General features: G+C 45.6%; 1 protein-coding gene across 1 annotated transcript in view; it reads left to right on the top strand.

Annotated features, from left to right (window-relative positions):
* The window catches only part of LOC144805573 (uncharacterized), a 257010-nt gene that overhangs the window by 208123 nt on the left and 21792 nt on the right, over window positions 1–27095 (top strand). Inside the window, exon 2 of the mRNA XM_078672097.1 lies at window positions 17181–18743. Within this exon, the coding sequence (XP_078528223.1) occupies window positions 17181–18743 (1563 nt within the window). The remainder of the gene's footprint in view (window positions 1–17180; window positions 18744–27095) is intronic.

Below are 27095 nucleotides of genomic sequence, written 5' to 3'. Positions count from 1 at the left end.
CGGCTCCGCCACCCACCCCGCCCAAAATAACGATAAAGAGCGGCTGCCATGATTGGTTGCGGAATGGCCACGACGGAGCTACGAAATGATGCTGCTCTCATGGTAACCCCAGCTTCAGTCTGAAACATCCAGAAACACTGTAGACTACCAATTCGATCAGTTCCGGTAGCACCCCAATGTAACCCGGTAGAGAAGAACTAGCCCTCCCCTCTTTGACTGATGGTTCTTGTTGCCTGTCCCTTCTGTTGTCATTTAACAGAACTATTTAGCCTGCTGAAAGGGGTTGTGTTCCGACCGCTGGTTGGTGGAGACATTTTGACTATATTCTGGACCTGCGTTGTCGCGTAATGCGTCATATGACGCGCCGCGTTAGCGCATCCGGAAGTCATCCGGGGCGCGCAGCGCGTAACGTAAGCATAACAAGTCATGTGACTTGTTAATAAAACTTTTCATTGGTTCATTTTACTTTTCTTATTGTAATGATGAAAGGCTTGGTCATATGACCTAAAAATTACGCTTTTCATTACTTCCGAACATTATTTTTTCTTAAATATATGTTATAATGTTCCAGGCTAATGTACTTTCCCGGAAATTTTACAACTGTCCTGCAAGTAAAATATATTCTTTTTTCGAGAAAAAGAGCGTTTCTTCGTCCCATGACGGAGCCGTTGAGCAAAAGAGGGTCGACCTGCTGTCTTAGTCGCCGATACGCCTGAATATGAGATTCTTATCGATCACTTTATGTTGCAGGAATAGAAAACACAACAGCCCTTGACCATTTATCTTTACTGCGTTCCTCCGTATTATACCTTTTACCCTTCATGTAATTGGTCTGCTTTATTTCACTTGCCTTTTAATGATTCTAAAACAGTGACTATTATTAAAAACTTTACCAATGTATATACTACTACCATGTTTTCTTTTAAAAACCTTTATTGTGAAAATTTCATTATACAAATACGAGCCTATAACCACGTGGGCCTGCCACGGAGCAAACTGTAATCGTATATGATGAATAGACATTTACACTGTAGAGGAACGTAACGGGCGGGCCATTAGGTTGCAAGAACTAAGGTGTCTAACAGTTACGGAATCGGTGGACGTACATTTTATAATTAAAATACGACAGGGCCAGTTACAATAAAATTATCTAGATATACATTTGCGGGCAAGTACCATGGGTGACGTTAATTCGAACTTTCAACAGTACAGTAATCAATAACACATCAGAACTTAATATCAATAGGGATGTCGAAATATTCAATCAATTCTCGTCCCCGCCCGCCATGTGCTTCAAAACTGCATACGTATCTCGTGATTTCAAGGTTCTGCAACCAGTACACAACAAGGAGTTACGAGTCCCATTTATTCCGGCGCCATTTTGGGCGAGGACGGGCAGGTCCAGGATATAGTCAAAATGTCTCTACCAACCATCGACTATGATGATGTTCATATGCTGTATTTATTAGAGTAACACTCATCTGTCCACATGAAATTAATTTGCCACAATCAAAACATGTCATTTTAATCTTTCCAAAGTTCTTCTAAATATTTGGGACCGTTTCCCTTGCCTCTGAAGCTCTCAGTGCCACTTCTTTGATGAATGTACTAGCAGGTCAGGGGTTCTCCTCCAAATCTCTCTTTTATGCAGCACTATAATTAATTGGTGCCACCTCTCCATATGACGATGCATGGTATAGTTACCACAACTATATATTTTTTCGGTTCCTCTGGAGAGTTCATTGTGGCAGATGAAGCGTGTAACGTACCGGGCATTTACCTTTTTTTGCATGTACAGGAAAGGAAAAAAAAATCGAGCGTCCGAGTTCTAAGGTGTCCCAGGGCCATTTTAGTGGACCAGGCCCAAATCCAAAGAACAGGCCGCCATTTTGAGAGTCCTCTTGCAGCCGCCTGTCGCTGTAGCATCAAGAGCAGCCGAAACTCAGCTGAATGGCAACTGAAACGGTAAAGGGGCGCCCCACTACAGCAGACGAGCCTCCACCTAGGAAGGCCCATTCACGCCGCCTCCCCCCCCCCCTTCGGGCACCCCACGCCGTTATTCGGAGCAGTATTGTAGGATGGCCACACCAGTGCGGCAACTTGCTAGACATCACCTCGGTGGTAACCGAATCTCAACGCCTTGTGGTGTCTTCTATTCAGAAAACATTGTTATGCTGCCTTCGACCTATTCGCCGCAAGTGCGCACACAACTCAACTGCATAGCTTGCTAGACACCACCTCGGTGCCATCCGGATCTTGGAATGTCAGCGCCTTTTGGTGTCTTCTCTTCAGAAAATATTGTTGCGCTGCCTTTGGCCCCATTCGCACATCAGTCCGCTACTGACGCCATCTCACAGGCTAATGGGGCGCCCCACGACGACTTTCAGCATTGTAGGATGACCACACCAGTACAGCAACTTGCTAGACATCACCTCGGTGCCATCCGGATCTCGGCGCCCCACTGCAGATGAAGTGCCTCTCAACTATGAAACCACCACGGTGACATCCGGATCTTGGCGCGTTGTGCTGCCTTCGGCCTATTCGCACATCGGTCCGCTACTGACGCCATCTCACAGGCTAATGGGGCGACCCACGCCGAGTTTCAGCATTGTAGGATGACCACACCAGTACAGCAACTTGCTAGACATCACCTCGGTGCCATCCGAATCTTGGCATCTCAACGCCTAGTGGTATCTTCCATACAGAAAATATTGTTACGCTGCCTTTGGCCCCATTCGCACATCAGTCCGCAACTTAGACATCACCTCGGTGCCATCCGGATCTTGGCATCTCAGCGCCTTGTGGTGTCAGTCAGAAAATATTGTTGCGCTGCCTTTGGCCCCATTCGCACATCAGTCCGCTACTGACACCATCTCACAGGCCAACAGGGCGCCCCACGCCGACTTTTACCATTGTACGATGGCCACACCAGTGCCACAACTTGCTAGACATCACCTCGGTGCCATCCGAATCTTGGCATCTCAACGCCTAGTGGTATCTTCCATACAGAAAATATTGTTACGCTGCCTTTGGCCCCATTCGCACATCGGTCCGCAACTTAGACATCACCTCGGTGCCATCCGGATCTTGGCATCTCAGCGCCTTGTGGTGTATTCTCTTCAGAAAATATTGTTGCGCTGCCTTTGGCCCCATTCGCACATCGGTCCGCAACTTAGACATCACCTCGGTGCCATCCGGATCTTGGCATCTCAGCGCCTTGTGGTGTCTTCTACTCCGAAAATATTGTAGAAAATATTGTTGCGCTGCCTTTGGCCCCATTCGCACATCAGTCCGCTACTGACACCATCTCACAGGCCAACAGGGCGCCCCACGTCGACTTTTACCATTGTACGATGGCCACACCAGTGCCACAACTTGCTAGACACCACCTCGGTGCCATCCGGATCTTGGCATCTCAGCGCCTTGTGGTGTCTTCAAATCAGAAAATATTGTTGCGCTGCCTTTGGCCCCATTCGCACATCGGTCCGCTACTGACGCCATCTCACAGGCCAACGGGGCGCCCCACGCCGACTTTCAACATTGTAGGATGGCCACAGAAGTGCGACAACTTACTAGACACCACCTCGGTGCCATCCGGATCTTGGCGCGTTGTGCTGCCTTCGGCCTATTCGCACATCGGTCCGCTACTGACGCAAACTCACAGGCCAACGGGGCGGCCCACGCCGACTTTCAGCATTGTAGGATGGCCACACCAGTGCGGCAACTTGCTACACACCACCTCGGTGCCATCCGGATCTTGACATCTCAGCGCCTAGTGGTGTCTTCTATTCCGAAAATATTGTTGCGCTGCCTTCGGCCCCATTCACACATCGGTCCGCTACTGACACCATCTCACAGGCCAACGGGGCGCCCCACGCCGACTTTCAGCATTGTAGGATGGCCACACCAGTGCCACAACTTGCTAGACACCACCTCGGTGCCATCTGCAACTTGGCATCTCAGCGCCTTGTGGTGTCTTCAATTCAGAATATATTGTTGCGCTGCCTTTGGCCCCATTCGCACATCGGTCCGCTACTGACGCCATCTCACAGGCCAACGGGGCGCCCCACGCCGACTTTCAGCATTGTAGGATGGCCACACCAGTGCGGCAACTTACTAGACACCACCTCGGTGCCATCCGGATCTTGGCGCGTTGTGCTGCCTTCGGCCTATTCGCACATCGGTCCGCTACTGACGCAAACTCACAGGCCAACGGGGCGCCCCACGCCGACTTTCAGCATTGTAGGATGGCCACACCAGTGCTGCAACTTGCTGGACACCACCTCGGTGCCATCCGGATATTGGCGCGTTGTGTTGCCTTCGGCCTATTCGCACATCGGTCCGCTACTGACGCCGCCTCACGTGCCAACGTATTTTCTCCGCATTTTATACCCTATGCCGCATAACAGGTCATGTGACTTGTTTATAAAACTTTTCATTGGTTCATTTTACTTTTGGTTTCCTAATGATGGAAGGCTTGATCATATGACCTAAAAACAACACTTTTCATTGGATGAAAACTTTTTTTTTTCCCAAACGATGAAAGCCCCACCTTGTTTCTGGATGTTTCAGACTGAAGCTGGCGTCAGCATGAGAGCACCACCATCTCGTAGCTCCGTCGTGGTCATTCCGCGAGCAATCATGGCAGCCGCTCCCCACCAGAAGCCTGCAGGAGTCGGGCCCCCAAAACTTTTGATGAATTCTCAAGGCGGAGGGGACGCTTTCGAGAATGGGGTCCAAGACCTAGCAGACAAGCGTCCGATTTCCAAGGTGTCCCAGGGCCATTTCAGTGGACCAGGCCCAAAAAGGAAAGAGCCTGCCGCCATTTTGAGAGTCCTGTGACAGCCGCCTATCGCTGCACCGCAAGAGTGGGCGCAACTCAGCTGAATTGCGGCTTTTGACACAGTGGACCAAAAACGGACGGAATGGCAACTGAAACGGTAAAGGGTTGCCCCACTACAACAGATGACACTCCACCTGGAGAGGCCCGTTCACGCCGCCTCCCCCGGGGCGCCCCACGCCGTTATTCGGAGCAGCATTGTAGGATACCAAAACCAGTGCGGCAACTTACTGGACATCACCTTGGTGCCATCGTTCTGCTGCCTTGGAACTATTCGCACAACAGTTTGCTACTGATGACCCACCCCCCGCGACGCCCCACGCCGTTATTTGCTGGGTGGCAACTTACTAGACATCACTTTCGTGTCATCTAGATTTCAGCGCGTTCTGCTGCCTTGGAACTATTCGCACAACAGTTTGCTACTGATGACCCACCCCCCGCGACGCCCCACGCCGGAAATCTGGACGTTGTGCTGCGTTGGGACTATTCGCACAGCCGACCACTACTTCGTTGTTTTTCCCTAAAAATGTTCATATGTTATTACTATTTTTGTTTTCTTGTATATATTTATAAATTATTAAAGTTTTATAATCTTACTACTTTGTCGGAGTGCTATATATTTTTAATGTGACACATAATTGTAAAAACTTTGATGTACAAAGAGTCATCCCTGGAATCTTCCGCTTCAGGCTCGGTCCCCTCCCCAATCACAATACAGGATGGTTTTCAGATAATAGCAACGCTTCTGCTGTGACGGATCTCATCGAGTGTGGGCCTTGATCTACTATAACTCCTTTGAAGAGGGGTGATTCTTTACAGCTGTGGCCATAAACTACATCTGCAGGGCTAGCTGATACCCTAGGACCAGCCTGGACAATCGGACACAGAGGAAAAGGAGTGTCAGAGGGTGCGGTAGTGAATAGGGCGAAAGGGAGGTGTCGGGCAGGCACAGGGTGTGATTCTCAGGGAAGAGCAGCGCAGATGGGGGGAGGTTTATTACCCATGCATAAGACAGAGAGCGGGGGTGACCACTGCCTGGGGGAGATGCTTGCGAGGGTGGGGAGCCATGCTAAGGATCGACAGCGTGCACAGAGTGGGTCTGGTCAAGGCATCTAAAATGGCTGCCGTGCACGACAAAAGTGTGGCATTTGAAAAAAGACAAGATGGCGCAGACAATGTTTTTCAACACTTCCTGATTTCCTTCGAATCGAACGTTAACAGACGTTGGGGCATATTACCAAAGTTAAGCGATATTTATCCCTAACAATGCATTGCAAAGATTTTTTTACCGTCAGAAATTATCGCAGATAAACCTTGCTATTATCAAGGTTTATCGCAAATACGATAAAAAACGACCACAATGCATTAATATCGCTGAAAACTCAGCGATATTCATGCATTACCGAGCTAATGCTCTTAGCCATGTTATCCACCTCCCATTGGATAACATGGCTAAGAACTGCTCAGGGCAGCTGTTACTTTTTGGAGATATTCGCGCTTATCTCGAATATTTCCAAAAGTTGATAATAGGAGATAGCGATGTTAGCGACTGTTTCCAGTCGCTAACATCTTGGCATGCCCACTTTGCATGTCATTAGTGATAAATATCACTCACATGCAAAGTGGGGCCCAAGATGGTCGCTATCTCCTACTAGCCGTCGCTAACTGGTGTTAGCAACAGCTAGGTAATACAGATATAATTTTATCTCCGCGAAGCGGAGCGCTGTTACAGATATATATCTTGTTTTTGAACGTTAATTTCTCAAAATGCACTGAAGCACATATATTGAGACCTAGCAAAGGCACATCGGGCTACCAGTCCCTAATATTTTACCAAGTTTCGTGCAAATCCATTCAGCCGTTCGATTATTATTATTATTTTTTTTTTTTGCCCCGCGGGGCCCTTTTAAAACCTCCACATCAAACCTAGGGGGTCAGCGAGGATCTACTATTCCCCCTTATGGTCATTTGCCCCTTCGCTTTGGCCTCCTCTTGTCTCTCGATCCTACCGAGAGACAAGATGGCGGCCGCTACGGACTGTTTGGAATGTTTACACACACCGGAGAGCCAATCAGCTTCGCTTCGCAAAGCTCCGTAACGCGAAAAGTACGCGAAGCGGTGCGCTGTTACAGATATATATCTTTTTTTTAACGTTAATTTCTCAAAATCCACTGAAGCACATATATTGAGACCTAGCAAAGGCACATCGGGCTACCAGTCCCTACAATTTTGCCAAGTTTCGTGCAAATCCATTCAGCCGTTCGATTATTATTATTATTATTTTTTTTGCCCCGCGGGGCCCTTTTAAAACCTCCACATCAAACCTAGGGGGTCAGCGAGGATCTACTATTCCCCCTTATGGTCATTTGCCCCTTCGCTTTGGCCTCCTCTTGTCTCTCGATCCTACCGAGAGACAAGATGGCGGCCGCTACGGACTGTTTGGAATGTTGACAGACGCCGGAGAACCAATCAGCTTCGCTTCACAAAGCTCCGTTGCGCGAAAAGTACGCGTCCTGGAGCGCTGCCCGGTCCGCTGTTACAGATATATATCTTTTTTTAAACGTTAATTTCTCAAAATCCACTGTAGCACATATATTGAGACCTACAAAAGGCACATCAGGCTACCAGTCCCTACAATTTTGCCAAGTTTCGTGCAAATCCATTCAGCCGTTCGGGCTAAAAGTGAGGCCAACCGCCCTATGGAAAACTCAATGTTAAAAACACGTTTTGGGACCCCCCTTTTTTCTCGGCCCCCCCTTGACGAACCCCCCCAAATTGTCAAGCGCTGCTCAGAAACAAAATGTGCCATTTTCCTGAAAATTTCAGCCAATTCCGTCCACAAACGCCAAAGTTATTAGACATAGAATTTTCAAAAATCCCATAGAGAAACAATCCTAACTATATATACCTACTGGCGACCGCCAGTAGGTAATATATATATGTCTCTCTCTCTCTAAATATATATATATATGCTTGAATGCTCAAGTACACTTTTGTGGAATACGAGCGGTGGAACCTTGTCTCGAGCACCGCTGCAAGCTGTTTGGGCATTGAAATATTCGGAAGGTATCAAAGAGAAGGATCGCCGAACGAAGAACGCCGACTGTGCCTCGCCATCTACGCTCAGCCGGTAAGCCCATCACCCGTAATTATGGGTAGATAGTACAGCGGATTAACAGCAGTGCGTCGTGGAGGGTGGTGCCTTTAGCGGTCTCTCGACCGGAACTGGTTCGAGTGCACGAAAAGTCCATAATTTGAAAACACGCACATGAGCATGTTCTGCGAGACGGAACGCCGCGCTGCGGCTAAGGACATGTTTAAGAGCCATAATATACAGTAAACCGCCACAAATACACCCATGGAAATGGGCAATAATAAACTGTGTGAGAGCATGGCAAAACTGGAGAGATTATACGAACGCGAGGTTCTTAAGTGGTGGGAAGCCACAAGCTTGACCAGCTACATCGAGGAGGGACGTGTACCGAGAGGTTTAAGAGTGTACACTGTCCCCTCTTACAAACACCCGGACCCCCAACTACTCACAGACTGGCAGGAACATACAGCGCAGTACTGTGAGGGCACGCTAAAGATTTTGGTCAAATACGCCTGGAGCGATAGGGAGAAGGCTCTGGCTGATATAAAGATCTCAGAGGAAGAAATTGATAAAGAAGAAGACGCGGATAAAGTGCAGGATTTAAAAGGGCTAATGAAAGCACGCTTGACTAAATATGAGCAAAAAATAAAAATACGAAAGCAAGAGAAATACGATCGTGATGAGAACGACTATCGCCTGGGTCGTGTATTAACTTTTGCTAAAAAGTATGATGCCCCTAGGAAGGCCCTTAGTCAAGGTGCACAAAACACACAAGCAGCAGCTAACACCAGCGCACCGACATCAGAGTCCGATGCAACTGCCAATGAGTCCAGTGATGACCAAACTGACCCTCTAAATGACCGAAGAAGCGCTGCTGTCCCTTTTCATGCAGAATTCAAACTGATAAGGCAATCATGGATCAGGGGAGGGAAGAACAAGCCCCCAGAGGCAGGAAAAGGAGAACTAGGAGTTCAGGGGGCGGTGGCAAAAGAAAGAGGAAAGGGCAAAGGAGGAACCCCGAGCTGGAACAGCCGCAGCAGGAAGAAGAATTAACGGTCACTGAGGATAGCAGGCCTGCTGGTCTTACTGTGGTAAACCTCACGAATAAACATTTAACAGACACCGAACGGGAACTTTTGGAATTGGGCTTAACATTCTGCCCGAGTAACAATATGGAATATACCCAAACAAAAATTGATCTCTTCCGTTTCACGAGAAAATTGAAACTTCACAAGTACTTTAAACTGAGATCGCATATGAAAGATACATCTAAGCAGGGGACTAGATTGACAGCTACAGATATACTGAGTGGCAGGGACCTGCCAGGATTGGAGGCCATGGAACATTTGAGAATGGAGGAAGAAGGAAGTCCACTTAATGTCACAAATGTGGACATGGTACAACGAGCCCTTTTACAGGGCATAGAACAAGAAAGAGAAGAAAGCCACTTTAAGCCGAAGTCTATTTTCGTCCCTCAATCACCATGGGACGCCATTACGCTTTCACAGAGGCAATGACTGTGGATTTGATCAATTATAGGAAGACAACGAATCCTATTAACCATAATATCACAGAGCCTCAAAGAAAAGCCTTGCGTGACCTTATGAGGGACAACAAGATCGTAATAAAGCCCTCTGACAAGGGGGGGCAACGTGGTACTATTAACTAGCGAATACTACCAGCAAGAGGCAATGAGACAGCTGTCTGACCCTAAGTACTACTCTATAACTCCCAGCAAGGCCTATGAGGAAAGCATCAATGACTATGATGAACTGATTCGGAAATGGTATAATTTGCATATGCTGGGGAAAAACGAACATCTCTTTTTAGGGAGCAATAACCCCATGACTCCGACTTTCTATCATCTTCCCAAGCTCCATAAGAACTGTACATCTCCTCCAGGCCGTCCCATCGTTGCCTCTATCTATGGACTAACTGAAAACATGTCCAAGTACGTGGATTCTGTCCTTTTTCCCCTTGTGACCAGCCTTGACTCATATATTCAGGACACCAAAGATTTCCTGAATAAAATTGCGGATATGAGCTGGGAGTCTGACTATTTATTGATGGTGATGGATATCACCAGCCTTTACACTAACATCGATCATCAACATGGATTGAATGCTGTCAAGCACTATTTAGATAAGCGTCAGCTACGTTTTGTACAGCATAATACCATGATTCTCGATTTTGTGAAGTTCTGTTTAAATAACAACATATTTTTATTCTCAGAACAGCTTTACAGGCAAACCTCTGGTACGGCGATGGGCACCTGCTTCGCTCCCAGCTATGCAAACTTGTTTGTTGGCTGGTGGGAGGAGCAGGTGCCCAGAAGCTGGAAGATGGGTCAGGAGCATGGCAGGGTGGTACATTGGTACCGCTACATTGATGATCTCTTCATCGTGTGGCAGGGTACGACCGCCACCGCGGAAAAGTATATTGAGGACTTGAATAACAACAACTACAATTTGCATATTTCGGGAACAATTAGTCGAGTGGCAGTCGACTACTTGGATGTATATTGATGAGGGCCAGGTACATACCTCATTATATAGAAAAGATACAGCAGGGAACTCAATTCTGTTTGCGAAGAGCAGTCACCCACCCAAACTCATCAGGAGTATCCCGTATGGGGAACTCCTTAGACTCTGTAGAAACAGTACACAAGATCGGGAGTTTGAGAGGGCAGCCCTTGAGTTCCTGGCACGCTTCCGACTTAGAGGATACGACGATTCCCTACTGCAGAACACATTCAAGAGAGTCAGGAGAATTCCTAGGGCAGAATTGCTCAAAAAGAAAGAGAAGGAACAGCCGACTAGGAATGCCATTACGGGAAAGAAAAAATTCAGGATGATCACACCCTTTTCTTCTGGAGCTAACCACCTTAAAGCCATGATGCGTAGGAACTGGCACATCTTGCGCACAGATAGTACGTTGAGGGAGGATTTGCCCCCATATCCTCTGGTGACCTTCAGTAAAAGCAGATCATTAGGGGATATGTTGGTACAAAGCCATTTAGATAAACCCACTGTCAGGCCTAATACACTTAAGGATATGAGTGGGTTTTACCCGTGTGGCTGCTGTAAAGCCTGCGCAGCTAGTAAAAGAGTCCTCTGATATGAAAATCAGGTGACAGGTAGATCTATGAAAATTCAGAAATTTTTGACTTGCAGTACTGTTTATGCAGTGTATTGTTTAGTGTGCCCGTGTGGCCTCCGCTACATTGGGAACACCATCAATCAACTAAAAATGAGGGTGCTAGAACATCGTAGGGCTATTGATAAGGTAGATCGTTCCTACCCAGTAGCCCGGCATTTTGCAGAGCATTATAACAAAGATCGCAGCAAACTGCAATACTTTGGATTGGACTGTATACCTAGCAATGTCAGAGGTGGAGATAAACTGAGACGACTCAGACGGCTGGAATCGAGGTACATCATCGATTTAGCCACTAAACACCCCGGGGGTCTTAACAGCGGAGAGGAAATGGCCGTCCATCTAGGGAAGTAATTTACAACAGGGGATATGGCAGAAGGGCTGTTCAAGCTTATGTTTAGTGTTCAGGATAAATCTGTAAGGCGAACTTGGGATAATGAATTGTAGGATGTTTCATGATGATTTTTTGCTATGACTACACACAGTTTACTTTTTAATAATTGTATGTATGTATATATTGAATTATCCATTCCATCTCTTCCACTGTTTCTTTTTATTTATATTTTCTTTTTTCTCCTTTTCCTTTTCTTTTCTTATTTTCTTTCCTTCTCTTTTCTTCTTCTCTCGTTAAATTCTTCTCTTTTTCTCTCCCTTTTGTCTTCTTGCTTTTATTTTATTTTCTGAACATGGGTGAGATGGTTGCGGGGTTGTATTGATTAATCCTCTTGTAGGGTATGATGTGGTATATAATGGTCATTTTTTGCTTGCTCCTAGGAGCAATGGATGTAGAAATATTGGAGTTTGGATGGCCATTGTATTATAATTACATTTATATTTATATATGCACATTTATGTAATCGCTCTTAATGAATGTCTCGCTGACTCGTGCCTTACTCCTGCAGGGGCGGACTGACTGTTAAAGGACTCATGCCGATCCACGGCTAGATGTTGTTACATTATGTTTTGTAAATTTATCATTCTTATGCCCATACTTCTTGTTTGTGTACCGATGTACGGTGTGCAGTTACATACTTTATGTACTGGACTCTACTCGTTACAAGATGGCGTCTATATTTGACTTGGGGCTAGTCCATTGCTGATGTCTACTACTGTGTAGGAGCTTTAAAATTGAGTCATGTGCTTAGTGTCATTGACACTGACGAAGGCTTGCGCCGAAACGCGTTTGTTGACTTTTCATTAAAGACCGCTGTGATCTTCACCACCCCCGGAGTGCTGTTGTCCTTTTTTGAGGAAAGAGGATTTTGAGCGTCGTATATAAATATATATATATATCTATATATATATATATAGAGAGAGAGAGAGACAGAGAGAGACAGAGAGAGAAAGAGAGAGATATTTTCACTGCAAAAAAAACCAAAGTTTACAGAGACGTTATAGGTTGGAAATAGCATCAAAAACCTTAGAAATACACCGAAAAAAACAAAGGTTACAGAGACGTTTACTTGGGTTCAGATTTTACATACTCAAAACCCTAGAAACTCAGCAGTTATAGTTACCTGGGCTAACTATAACTTACACACCCCACAATGCACAGCTTATAATGCGGGCAGAGACACACATCAAAAAAATTGTTCCTGCCCGTAGAGCGCAGGATTTTAAGCTGCTCTCTACGGGTAGGAACAATACTGGCTCCCGCTGGCGTCATGGGGACTTTGGGGGCCCTCAACATTGATCATGTGGGTGCCTTGGATGGGCTCAAGGGCACCCACCCTTTACTGGCAGGGCCATTTTTGTAAATCCCTCATTATGCATGGTCAAGGCATATGCATGGTAAAGGTGTTACGTGGTAAAGGCATATGTGGTAAAGGCATTGCATGGTAAAGGCATACGTGTTAAAGGCATTTGTTGGTATTTATGACATTATAATTAATCTAATCCTGCACTATCTCTTGACTTGAAACTAAACCCTGGACCTTGATAAACTGAACACAGACAGCTCAAAAAAGGTGTAAAGGTAGGTTTAGTGGGAATGTCATGTCACATTGTCATCACATGACATTTTCCCAGTGCATTGCACCATTTCCCCAGTTTTACCCAGATAAATGGTGCTATGAACTGTATAGCACTACTCGCCACCACGTTTAGAGGGTGATCCATTTCTCTTCCTACTCTGGAAAGAGAGTTACTCCAGTATTTTGTTGAAGTGAAACTCTAACTGTTCCCAGTGTCAGAAATAGTCAGATTGGGGTCTGTGAATTCTCACTTGCTCACAAACTGACAAGGTGAATCATGCATGTGGTACAGCTACTAGTGTGTGATTCTACACATGCAAAAAATGTACACCTGGCAGCTATCATCTGACTCGTTTTGTTTTCAAACATTGTTGAAAGAGCTGAGGACACAGACAAGCCCACTGACACCAAGAGAGAAACAGTAATAACAGTTATTCACAGGCCCTGGCAAAACCCCTAGGCCTGCTCATCATGAGACCAATCTCCCTCCCAAACATTCTTGCTCAACTATTCACAGGCGTTCTGGCACACAACATAGTCCGTTCATAATGGCCTTAAGACTGCAAGCCACAGCAGTGGTGAGTTAATATTGTGCTGTTAATAAAATTGATAATTTCCAACACTGAGAAGACACTGGGTGTAGGAAGGTGGATATCTGACTATATGGTTACACCAACTTTTTGCCTTGTGTTTTGCTGGTGTTCGACTTAGTTAGCCTGGGATCCTGCTATTCAAGGCCCCAGGCTATCTGCTCTCCCTATAAAATGGACTCAATGTACTTTAGGTACATACCAGATTGGGTATTGGGTCACCTCTGTGAGCCCCTGTGTAGTGTACCATAGGTACCCAGGGCATAGGTGCATCCAAGGCCTACCATGGGCTGAAGAATGTATTATGCCACCCCTGGCTGGCCATCCAAACTGACACCACAGGTTGATCACTCAGCTTGAGTAAGGTGGTGTAATCACCCCTTACTTAGATATAGTATACCTATATTTACCTTTATATATAGACACATGTAAATGTTAATGTAGTATACTTGTAAAGCGCACAGCTGCCCCAGCAACGGGGCGTCCCGGCGCTTTATAACTCTGGGGAACCCGTCCTGGCTTTCCCTGTGGGATGGTCCCTTGCTGGGAGTCCCCAAGGTGGAGCCAGGCATCCCCGGAATTGGTGGGGCCGTTGTGGAGATTAGGCAAGCTAATGCCCAGAGTTGCCGAGTGGAACGCCTGATTAGAGTAAGCACCGAAGCGAGAATTATCGAGCCCGCTGACCAAGGTCCACGACCCTGCCGCGTCGGGAATTGAACCCTGGTCCCGGGCTGACTTCTGCTCTCAGGCCTGCCGCCTCTTACCAGTGAGCCACACTACTCCACATATGCACCTATAAGTCACTCCCATGGTAGGCCTCGACAATCCTCGAGGCAGAGTGCTTGGTTATATGTGAGAGGGTGCCCTAGCATGAGCTGAGCCCCTCTGCAGCTTTCAGAACCATGTCCTTATAGCTGTTCTATGATATAGCCATACCATATACTCTTAAGTGCATTATAATCCTCACGGTTAAATGCTAACTTTGGTTTGGCTTTATCAAAACATGTGGTGTAAGGTGTCAAGCACTTTGGAATACTACCCCCTCCCACCAATTCCGGTGGCGGGGGTAGCATTCCACCCTTCTAGAGGGAAAAGACATGTATGTTACAGCTTTACCCGGTTAGAGTTAAACAGAGCTTCAGCATCACAAAATGGATGCTGCTGCCACAGACACGAGTCTGACCTCCTGCTGCTGGACGAAACTCCAGCAAGGGAGGCCTGGACAATAGGTTTCCTGTCGAGGGAGGTGCCAGCACCTCCCATGATAGCCTGTAGTGTATTGGGGCAGTGTGGGTTGAATGGAACAATGCTTTTCCAGACCCTGGCTGGGGCACACAAGATGCTCCATGCATAACCCGGTTCAAACCAGTTGCTGGGGCATTCCAGCCCCGCTCTGGCGCACTCCAGCCCCGCTCTGGCGCAATACTGGACAAAGGGAAAGGGGTGTAACCACCCCCTTCCCAGGTCCACCCGTAGGAGGGACCTAGCGGGTAATCCAGCCCATTTTCTTAGTACAAAGATAGGTGCTGTGTCCCTAGGACTTTAGATTATCCTGGAACGAAACTCTGAAATGAAACTCTTGGACCTTCGACATTCTATACCGACTAGAAGACTGAAGACATCTCCCTTGTGGTCAAGGAGTGACCACCCTGTGTAAACAGGGACCCCTGTCTTTAGTAACAAGCAAGGTAAAGGCGGCAGTTGGCATTTGAGCTGATCCAGTGTGAACAGGAAAGCATTGTGGAAAAATATGTCCGGAGTTACCTTTGTCATATATACTTCCTGAAGAGTTACCTTTGTAATACAGTTCATAAAGAGTTACCTTTGTTATACACTTCCTGAAGAGTTACCTTTGTTATACACTTCCTGAAGAGTTACCTTTGTTATACACTTCCTGAAGAGCCACCTAAGGTAGATACTTCCTGAAACGGCAGCGCTTCCTGATTCCTCTCTTTTTCCACAATCTGTTCTGTTTAAATGAAATCATGTCCATGTGTATCTACCCAAAACTCTACCTGTAGCACGAGTGCTCTGTGGCTGCCCTTTCCTTTGTAAGTTACTCTGTAAATAATGGTAAATCACTGCCTTCTCAGAAGTAAATAAGATGTGACATGTTCAACCGCAGTTTTAATGAAATATCCATGTATGGTAAAATGTTCCTCACTAAATTTCAAATATGGTAGAGGAGAGATGTCTTCTACAGCTGGTTAAATATTGTGTATTCACATTCTATTACATTTCATTTAGTAATATTGCATTTCTTTACATCCAACAGAAAATAAGCCTTAAATGCACGGATTGATTATGAATAATGAAGATAACACATCATACCTGCAAAAAGTATCAAAAATAAGAAGCTCCAAAAACATCAGTGCAATCAGAGGCAGAGGACAGATCCAGGAAGACGCAGTCAAAGGCAATTCAGTGAGTGTCCGAGTCTGAGATCTGCACCCCGACACCCCAAGACGAAGAAATGACCTCAACAAAACCAAGACAACAAAACTGACAAATCACCTGCTGTATAAACAAGCGTCCAACACCAGCTTTGATCATGAGGCCGGTATGAGAGTTGGAGGAAAGTCTTGTGTCTATTTGGGATCCATAGCTTGGAACAAACTCCCTCTTCAGCTTTGAGCTGTTAGCAACATGATAATGCTTAAAAAAAAGGTTGAAAACTTGGCTTTTTGTCCATGTTTGTAACAACCAGATTTACTTTCTTTTCTGACCTGTGCTTTGCCCCGGGACACTCTTTGGAGTAGCTGTACACATTACGAATCGCTTCACCGTCATGATATGGCTAGAGCAGTGCTTCGCTATCTAAACTGGCAACAGACCAGCATTCACTGCTCTAGGTGTATTGCAAACTCTTTCTAAGCAAACCACAGGCACCAGGGAAAAGCGCAACGAAGTGGAGCCTAACAACTGAAGGCTAAAGGAAAGCGGAGATCTGCTCTCTGAAGTACAGAGTATTGTCCCAATTTGCACCTACTGGAAGGAAGATTAAGCTTTACCCGCAAGCATGCAAAGCCATTATCCAATCTAAAAATGCAATCCCCCACAAGGAAGCCTTACTGATATTATGAATGTGGCAGGTATTTAGTGAGTCTTGTATTTTATTGTTAAATCGGAAATATCACACACATACAGGGAATGTGAAAATAACGCAAGTGGTTTATTAACTATGCTGACCCTTCAGGAAACACATTCAGAAGAAAAATCTGGCAATTGCACTGAATATGTCAAGAACATTAGCCAATTAGAAACCCTAAAAGAGCATCAGCGAATACAAACAGGGGAAAAACCATACCATTGCACTGAATGTGTTAAGAGCTTCAGTCGGTTATCACTCCTACAAAGACATCAGCGAATACACACAGGGGAAAAACCATTCCATTGCACTGAATGTTCAAAGAGCTTCAGTCAAATTGCAAACCTCCACACACATCAGAGAATACACACAGGGGAAAAACCATACCATTGCAATGAATGTGTGCAGAGCTTCAGTCAAATTTCACACCTCCACACACATCGGAGAACACACACAGGGGAAAAACCATACCATTGCAATGTATGTGTAAAGAGCTTCAGTCAAATTTCAAACCTCCACACACATCAGCGAACCCACACAGGGGAAAAACCATACCATTGCAAGGAATGTGTAAAGAGTTTCAATCAAATTTCACAGCTCCACACACATCAGCGAACCCACACAGGGGAAAAACCATACCATTGCAGTGAATGTGTGAAGATCTTCAGTCAGTTAACAGACCTCCGGAGACATCAGCGAATACACACACGGGAAAAACCATACAATTGCAATGAATGTGTGCAGAGCTTCAGTCAAATTTCACACCTCCACACACATCAGAGAATACACACAGGGGAAAAACCATACCATTGCAATGTATGTGTAAAGAGCTTCACTCAAATTTCAAACCTCCACACACATCAGCGAACCCACACAGGGGAAAAACCATACCATTGCAGTGAATGTGTGAAGAGCTTCAGTCAGTTAACAGACCTCCGGAGACATCAGCGAATACACACAGGGGAAAAACCATACAATTGCAGTGAATGTGGAAGTAGTTTTAGGGTACAATCAAACCTCCACACACATCAGAAAACACACACAGGGGAAAAACCATACCAGTGCAGTGAATGTGTAAAGAGCTTCTGTCGGTTACAAGAACTCCAAACACATCAGCGAACACACACAGGGGAAAAACCATACCATTGCAAGGCATGTGTAAAGAGCTTCAGTCAAATTTCACATCTCCACACACATCAGAGAATACACACAGGGGAAAAACCATACCATTGCAGTGAATGTGTGAAGAGCTTCTGTCGGTTACAAGAACTCCAAACACATCAGCGAACCCACACAGGGGAAAAACCATACCATTGCAAGGAATGTGTAAAGAGCTTCAGTCAAATTTCACATCTCCACTCACATCAGAGAATACACACAGGGGGAAAACCATACCATTGCAGTGAATGTGTGAAGAGCTTCAGTCAAATTACATGTGTCCGCACACATCAGAGAATACACACAGGGGAAAAACCATACCATTGCAAGGAATGTGTAAAGAGCTTCAGTCAAATTTCACATCTCCGCACACATCAGAGAATACACACAGGGGAAAAACCATACCATTGCAAGGAATGTGTAAAGAGCTTCAGTCAAATTTCACATCTCCGCACACATCAGAGAACCCACACAGGGGAAAAACCATACCAGTGCAGTGAATGTGTAAAGAGCTTCAGTCAGTTAACAGACCTCCGGAGACATCAGCGAATACACACTGGGGAAAAACCATACAATTGCAGTGAATGTGGAAGTAGTTTCAGGGTACAATCAAACCTCCACACACATCAGAAAACACACACAGGGGAAAAACTATACCAGTGCAGTGAATGTGTAAAGAGCTTCAGTCAGTTAAAAGACCTCCGGAGACATCAGCGAATACACAATGGGGAAAAACCATACAATTGCAGTGAATGTGGAAGTAGTTTTAGGTTACAATCAAACCTCCACACACATCAGAGAACACACACAGGGGAAAAACCCTTCCATTGCAATGAATGTGGCAGTAGTTTTACTTACTCTTCAGCATTAAGAAATCATCAGCGAGCTCACAAAGGGGAAAAAAATATTTTAAATGCCATGAATGCTTGAAAAGCTGTAGTCCATTGTCAATCCTAAACAGGCATCAGCGAACACACGCAGAAGAAAAGCCTTCAAGTGCAATGACTTTTTCCTGCTTTCCTTGTTTGTGCCCAGATCACTTTCACGATCTTACCTGCTGCTGGTTCCTACTTAATCCGGCTACCTGTCTTCCTGCGAGAGCCCACTGCACGCCTCCCGCTGCCACACTCTAATTGCATCACTGAGTGGCCGCCGAGTGGAGGGGGGGCCCCTGCTGCGAGGAGACTACATCCTCCATCAGCCTTTGCGGCCGGAGCCGCAACTGGGATCATAGCGCCAAGCGGCGCATAAATTAAGGCAGTATCTCCGGTGGAGCGGGGGACTTTTGCCTGCTTTCCTTGTTTGTGCCCAGATTACTTTCACGATCTTACCTGCTGCTGGCTCCTACTTAATCCCGCTGCCTGTCTTCCTGCAAGAGCCCGCTGCACGCCTCCCGCTGCCACACTCTAATTGCATACTGAGTGGCCGCCGAGTGGAGGGGGGCCCCTGCTGCAAGGAGACTACATCCTCCATCAGCCTTTGCGGCCAGAGCTGCACCTGGGATCATCGCGCCAAGCGGTGCATAAATTAAGGCAGTATCTCCCGCGACGCGGGACCGTGCGCGGGACCAGCCGGGCTAAGCCCGGGCAAAGGGCGGGCCCTCTTAGGCCGAGGAGGTCGGGCCGGGCTTATCCTCTGAGACATTGGTCGGGACTGGTTGTGTTATCCTGTGAGGTGCGTCATGGTCCTGAGTCCTGTTAAATGTATATCTTTGCTAGAAAGGGGCCCTAATAGAGGAACTCTAGATAATTATTTCACCAGGGCTCCTTTAGATACTGAGAGGGAGCGTGCACTAGCCGAACGCCGGGCTGAGCGTCGCCGCTCGGTTGAATCTATTAAAGGCAGTCGCTCTTCCTTGGACCCCCAGCAGTCACTCACATCAGTACATACGACATCTTTTACTGCAAATGAGGACCCTGATATATCACTTCCGGATAGCATTCCTATGCTATTTCGCGAGGCTACTCCCTTACCCAATAAGTCCAAAACTCAGCCAACTAACATCTCACCCTCCCTTAGTAATTCAATTGCAGTGGTAGAAATATTATCCAAGCCGACCCCATTAGTAGTTGAGAAAACTCAAAAAAAGGCCCAAAAAAAGATTCCCAAACTGCAGGGTTCTCCGCCAAGGAAGAGGAGAAAGAGGAGGAGCGACCCACAGAGATCTAAAATCAGCCATGCTGATTTTGGAAAAACTTTTAAAAATCCTAAAATCTCCACTCCGAAGGTAGTTAATACAGTAGGCTTAGCTACTCCACCACACCTCCCGGCAAATGAAATACCATGTTCTGCTTTACTAGGAAGTATGGAACAGATAATTAGATCCCTCACACTTCCAATTGTAGAAAGGGAATTTGGAGCACGCCATCAGTATAAATACAGGGCTAATTAAGGATTTAGGGAAGTCGGCATTGTTACATCTATCCCCCGCATTACCTCCAAAATCTAACTCTCAGAAGGAGGCAGCTAAATCGACCAAACCAATCACCTGCGATCAACAGAGGGCAATCCCTCCTAAACTTGTACATAACCCAGTGCAGAATGTTGTTGTTAGAGAGGTACAGACGGGAATTAAACCAGCTCATCCAGGAACGGCACAAAAGGGGAGGAGCAGTACTAGTCCAGTTAGGGTAGAGAAGCCTATGGAATGCCCAGTGGAACTGCCCCCAGAAGCGGTACCATTTGTGGTGGTCCTTACAGGAGTTCCAAAACTGGCAGAGGATAAAAGGGAGGACTTTTCTCAGTTAAAATACAAGGTCATTCACTGGCTTAACCAGTATAGACTACTCCCCTATAACACAAATGTAGATATTCTGCACGTTAGGCATCTCCCCTTGTTGGGAAACAGAATTAAGGACATTGAGGTGGACATCATAGTTGTTTATTATAAAGACCATGGAGCTGTCAGGCACATTCTAGGTTGGTTCCCAGGTAATGGTAGAAACTCTATCATACCTACCGACCTGACGTATTTATATCCAAGATCCTTAGTGGCTCCTACAATGCATTCTGGGGCTCTAGCTTTTGATTACCCCAATTATCCTATTCCATCTAAAAATCGCTACACCCCCCGTGTATCCTACTCCATAGCTCCTGTTAGAGCATTTGGGTGGGATACTATTCCATCTAGGCAACAGAGAAATAGGTGGACTGATTCACTGTGCCCGCGCACCCCACTTGAGGTGACAAATAGATTCAATGCCCTTTCAGGCATTGATGACTGTGATTGACAGATTGGGGCTCCCCGGTAGTCTTTTGTCTACTGTTGAAGACACCGAAGCACTTGTAAAACATACTTCCACTGCCAAACCCTCAACACTGGAACAGGTATCCCAGTCTTCACCCCTTAGTCCTCTTGTTGACAAATCTATTTTAAGTGGCGAGCCAGAGGAAATTGTGAATGTAAGCACTGAAGTAATTAATGAACCTCTGGATTCATGTGACTGTATACCGATTAAGCGAGGTTTAGTCGACTCACACATTAAAATCCTTTGGATATGAACACGATATATTGATACCTGAGAAACGTGAGAATCTCTATCCTGATTTGTCCTGGCTGACAGAACGCAGTAAAAATGACTAGGAAGTAGGTCAAGCTCCCGTACACAGATGGGCTCATCGAGATAATAGACCCTATGTCGATATTGAAATTTTTTGGAGACATCGTATTATTCAAAGGGCCCGAGCATTAGTAGATACAGGAGCGGAGGCCACCCTTATTCATGGAAAATCGAAGAAATCTAAAGGCCAATTTTTTACCATTACTGGTTTGGGTGGGAAAGAAACTCCCGCAGTACAAACTACGATTGAAATGAGAATAGGCAGGAGTCCTAGAAATGAATATTCTGTATTGGTCGTGCCCCTTGTAGAGTACATCATTGGAATTGACATTTTGAAAGGAATGACTTTACATTTGGATGATGGATGTTATCAATTTGGAACCAAACATTACATATCATCCAGACCCGTACGGGTTGGTCGTTTGAGAATGCCCCCCGTAAAGATTCCTCAGGCAACAAAAGTGGTTTGCCAGAAGCAGTATCGTATCCCAGGTGGCCATGAAGAAATTAGTACCACTATTCAGGATTTGGTGGATGCAGGGGTTATAACTCCGGTTACCTCTGCCTGGAATAATCCTGTTTGGCCAGTGCGTAAGAGTGATAACTCTTGGCGCATGACTGTTGATTATCGAGAATTGAATAAACATACGCCCCCTTTAACTGTCGCAGTACCGGATATTGTTACCTTAATTGAAAGAATTCAAAAGCATCCAGGTACATGGTATGCGTCCATTCATATTGCTAATGCTTTCTTTTCAATCCCGATTGCCCCTGAATGCCAGGATCAATTCAGTTTTACATGGAACGGACGTCAAATGACGTTTAGAAGTCTTCCCCAGGGCTATGTGCATAGTCCCACGATATGTCACCGGCTGGTGGCAGAGCATTTGGCTGAGGTACCTGTACATTCGAAAATTCAAATATGTCATTATATTGATGATATTCTGATTCAAGGTGAAACACAAGATGAAGTTCAGACCCAATTAGACAAAATTCTTGAATGTTTACGTGAAAAAGGTTGGGAAATCAACCCGGATAAATTACAAGGTCCATCCCAGACTGTAAAATTTCTGGGTATTAATTGGCATGAAGGTCACAGAGAAGTAATCCCACAAGTAAAACAAAAGATTCTTGACTTTGCAGTTCCGAGGAATAGGAAAGAAGCCCAAAGCTTCATCGGCTTATTTGGTTTTTGGCGCCAGCATATTCCTCATTTGAGTCAAATATTGGCCCCCTTGTATCGAGTCACCCGTAAAAAGAATGCGTTTGAATGGGGTAAACCACAGCAAGATGCATTTAGTTTGGCAAAAGAAGCGATTCAGTATGCCTTAGATTTATGGCCTGTGTGTGATGGTGATGTGGACTTGAATGAGTCGGTACAAGGCCTTTATGCAAATTGGAGTTTGTGGCAGAAACAAGGCAGAAGTAACGTACCGTTAGGTTTTTGGACTAAAAAGTTACCTGATGCCGGTGAGCGTTATACACCTTTTGAGAAACAGTTGCTTGCATGTTACTGGGCTCTGGTGGATACCGAGCAATTGACTTTGGGACATGATGTGGTTCTGCGACCTGAGATTCCTATCATGCAGTGGGTTTTGAGTTCGCCGAAAACTCACAGAATTGGACATGCTCAGGAGGCGAGTGTGATTAAATGCAAGTGGTACATACAGGACAGGGCACGTGTGGGACCAAAAGGAGTTGCATCCTTGCATGAGCAGGTGGCGCGGGCACCATTGGTTGAGACAGAGAGTGAATGCTCCGTACCTTTAGTACAGGAATCCCCTGTCAAGTGGGGAAGGCCATTTGATGATTTGTCCCTGGAAGACAGAAACCACGTTTGGTTTACTGATGGTTCAGCAAGGGTCATAGGGACAAAGAGACATTGGAAAGCAGTGTCCTATAATCCGATCACACAAAAGTTGCTGAGTACAACTGGTGAGGGAAAGAGCAGCCAATTCGCTGAGCTTTATGCTGTTTATCAAGTTCTGAAGCAAGAGTTACCTGGCACATGTCATATTTTTACTGATTCCTGGTCTACTGCCAATGGATTGGCAGTCTGGTTACCGACTTGGCATTCCCATAATTGGGAATTACATTCAAAAGAACTGTGGGGGAAAGAATTATGGCAAGAGATTTGGGACATGCTCCCGCAGAGTACTGTTACAATCTTTCACGTGGATGCTCATACCCCAATAGACTCCCTTGACAAATTTTTTCATAATATTGCAGATGAACAATCTAAAATTGCTAAGGCAATGGTGGACATGCAGGATTCTGATATGGAAGGATTGGCGAAATGGGCCCACCAGAAGGCAGGACATTATGGAGAGAAAGCCACTAGCAGGTGGGCTGCTGATCGAGGAATTTATATTCCTTTAGATTTAATTAAAGACATTATTTTGCATTGTCCCATTTGTCAGCATGCTAGGCAGCAAAAAGTGCCTCAGATTGTTAAAGGCCATTTACATCGCGGAAAGCTGCCCGCTCAAATTTAGCAAATTGATTATATTGGTCCGCTTCCAATGAGTAAAAACTGTCAATACATTTGCACCATTGTGGATACATACAGTGGCCTGTTAGTGGCCCTCCCCTGTAAACAAGCTACCCAAGTGAATACAATTAAGACATTGGAATTGATTATGCTCTATTATGGTGTCCCCTTCCAAATTCAATCTGATAATGCATCCCATTTTCGTGGAAGATTGGTACAGGAATTTTGTGTGGAGAATAATATTGAATGGGTGTTTCATATACCGTATTATCCTCAGGCCTCGGGTCTGATTGAAAGATTGAATGGTTTGCTGAAAAATCAACTGCGTAAATTGACTGATGACAAATATAAAAATTGGAGGGATTATTTGTTCCAGGCGCTGTTAATTTTGAATAATCGTCCCTTTCTAAATGCTGAATCTCCATTGATGCGTTTGTTTCCTCCAAATGTCAATGCGAAGCCCAATCAAGTTAATGACCCTGTGACATACTGGGAAATTACCCCTGGAGCATTGGCTCCATGTAGAGCGACCCCGGGGTCGGCAGGTTTAGACTTGCATGCCATGAATGATACTATAATAAAGAGTAAAGATCGAGTTATCATTGAAACCGGTGTTGGTGTCTGTATACCCACTGGAAATTTTGGATTAATCGCCCCCAGATCGGGGCTGGCTGTAAAGGGCATTCAGGTACTTGGAGGAGTCATTGACAGTGACTATCAGGGAGAGATTAAGGTGCTCCTGCTGAATAGCAGTGAGATTGATGTACCGATTCATAAAACTGACCGGATTGCTCAATTGTTGATAATGCCTGTTTTCAGTGGTGAGATCACAAAAGGCGCTGCCCCAACGTTGCTAACTGTACGAGGACAGAAAGGTTTCGGCTCTACGGATAATCCTGGAGCTAGAGTTTGGGTGCAATCGCCTAAGAATCCCCCTGAACAGGCTGAAGTCATTGCAACCGGTCATGACAACACAATTCTTGTTATGAGACCAGGGAAAGATAGCTGGGAAGCTGTCCCAGCTGACAAATGTTACCTACGAGAATGAATAATGCCTATTTTTGATCTTCTTTCAGATCATTCTCTGGACTGTTGCTGCAGGATGTGTCGGCGTTGGACTCCTTTTGGACTGCTACGATGGGAGAGGCGGGAATCCATCGACCCGGGCTGATTTGAGAACCCGGATGCCGCGTTCCTTTGCTGCGTGGGATTCATCATCGAACTTTTGGACTACTTTGGCCAAGCGGGTGACCAATGCCCCTCATTTTTGCTTAACGCCGATGCGGTCGGTGACTGACATTCTAGCGACTTGTTTAGTTGCTGTCCCTGCTTCATTGGAAACTTTGGCTCACATTTTTAATGTATCGAATGCCCGTCCTAATGTCCTTTTGGGAGATGTTGCTACACATGAATACTGCCCTTTATGTACTGAGGTGTCCGATTCAACACCCTTGATCCAGTCCCAGATAATAACTTATAATATTACGCAGGGTGATTTATGCTTCTTTCTTACTTGTGATCCCAATGCTATTTCTGAGTGTGTACGTTTGAAACTGAAAGGCGCTACATCGTTCACGGCTCATGAAAGGACTCTTTCCTTCGGAGATCGCCAAAATCATGCGCTTCTGTTCAGAATAATATGACTTGTAAGAGTTTAGTAGTGACTCCTAGTCATTACCGTACAATGTTGCTACCCTCTGGTTGGCTTTTTTCTTGTGGTAATACATCCTGGCCATATATTCCCGCGAACATTTCCGGAGGCCCTTGTGCCATTACTAGACTGAGTTTGTTGATGTTCTCCTCACATCCCCATGCTAATTCCCGTGTGATCCGAGATGCTGTAATGCTACAAGAGGACTGTGATTCGTCTATGCATTTATATTCCAAATCTGAATACCTTAGCTTAGCCTTCTCAATTATTGGTGTTCCTGCTTTGGCGGTCTATAATGCCAAGTCTATCGGGAAAATGGCCTGCTGGATGGTGAAATCCATTAATCATACTTCTACGATTTTGTCTGACATACTACTAGACGCCCAGGGTGAACGTAGAGCTATCCTGCAGAACCGGGCGGCTATTGATTATCTTTTGCTTAAACATGGACATGACTGTTCCGATTTTGAGGGTCTTTGCTGTTTTAACCTATCTGACCATACGAAATCCATTCAGGCTCACATAGATAAACTTCACGACCTGACGGAAGAGGTTAGAAAACACATTGACCAGGGCTGGTTTGACTGGCTCTTTAATTGGCTACCTGATTTACACATGTTGCGTCGAATATTAGGGGGTATTCTGATTACTATTAGCATTTTGATTGCTATCTGTTGCTTTATTCAGTGCATTCCTTCTCTACTTCAATACTGCAGCGCCGGTACTAGACGTCGATCAGTTAGTTTTGTTTCCTATTATTCCTCCACAGATGTTAGTTCTGTTTGATGAATGTATAATAGACTGAAGTCAAGGGTGAAATGTTCTGCTCGATTTTCCCGGCCCTCCTTGGAGGAAAGGTGACTGATGGTGACTTCAGTCTCTTATCATTCCAGTACATGGGTTAGAATAGTGGATAGAGCCTATTTACAAGGCATTTTGACATGATTCTGTATCCTATTCCCTAGATTAGGGCTTATATATATATAGGCTAGGGGATAGATTCGCTAGTATTAGGGATAATTCGCCCTTTAGTTAGGGTATTAGTATACTTTCCATGGAGTTATGCTGAATTCGGGCCTGGTAGGCCTCAAACGGGAGAGACTCCATCTTTCTTTCTGCCCCGGCAGCTTGGGATGCTTCTAGGTCAAGTGTAATGTTTTAGTTACGAGGTGTTGTTCGCTTGGAGAGAACCGGTTCAGGCCGGCCCTTGTCGAAGGATTGTATTTTTCTTCATACTGAAGACACAACATCAGGCCGGCCGGCTGGAAACGTGTCCTTGGTACGGGGAGGTACAAGAATTTGGTGGGCGGCAGGTTGCTGGCTGGAATTTTCCATGAAGAAACACGCCTCTATATTAGTGAAAGCCCGAGACAGTTGAGTTAGTTAGTTTTTGCAGGCGATATCTGGCCGTCAGTAGAAAACCTATCACTTATTCCAGGGAAGACAGACACCAGTCCAAAGGCGGAGAAGAATCGAGAGACATACACTCTCCTA

Source organism: Lissotriton helveticus, assembly GCF_964261635.1.
Source record: "Lissotriton helveticus chromosome 1_1 unlocalized genomic scaffold, aLisHel1.1 SUPER_1_unloc_15, whole genome shotgun sequence".
NCBI classification, from domain to species: domain Eukaryota; kingdom Metazoa; phylum Chordata; class Amphibia; order Caudata; family Salamandridae; genus Lissotriton; species Lissotriton helveticus.
This window is presented reverse-complemented; position numbering and strand designations above follow the sequence as displayed.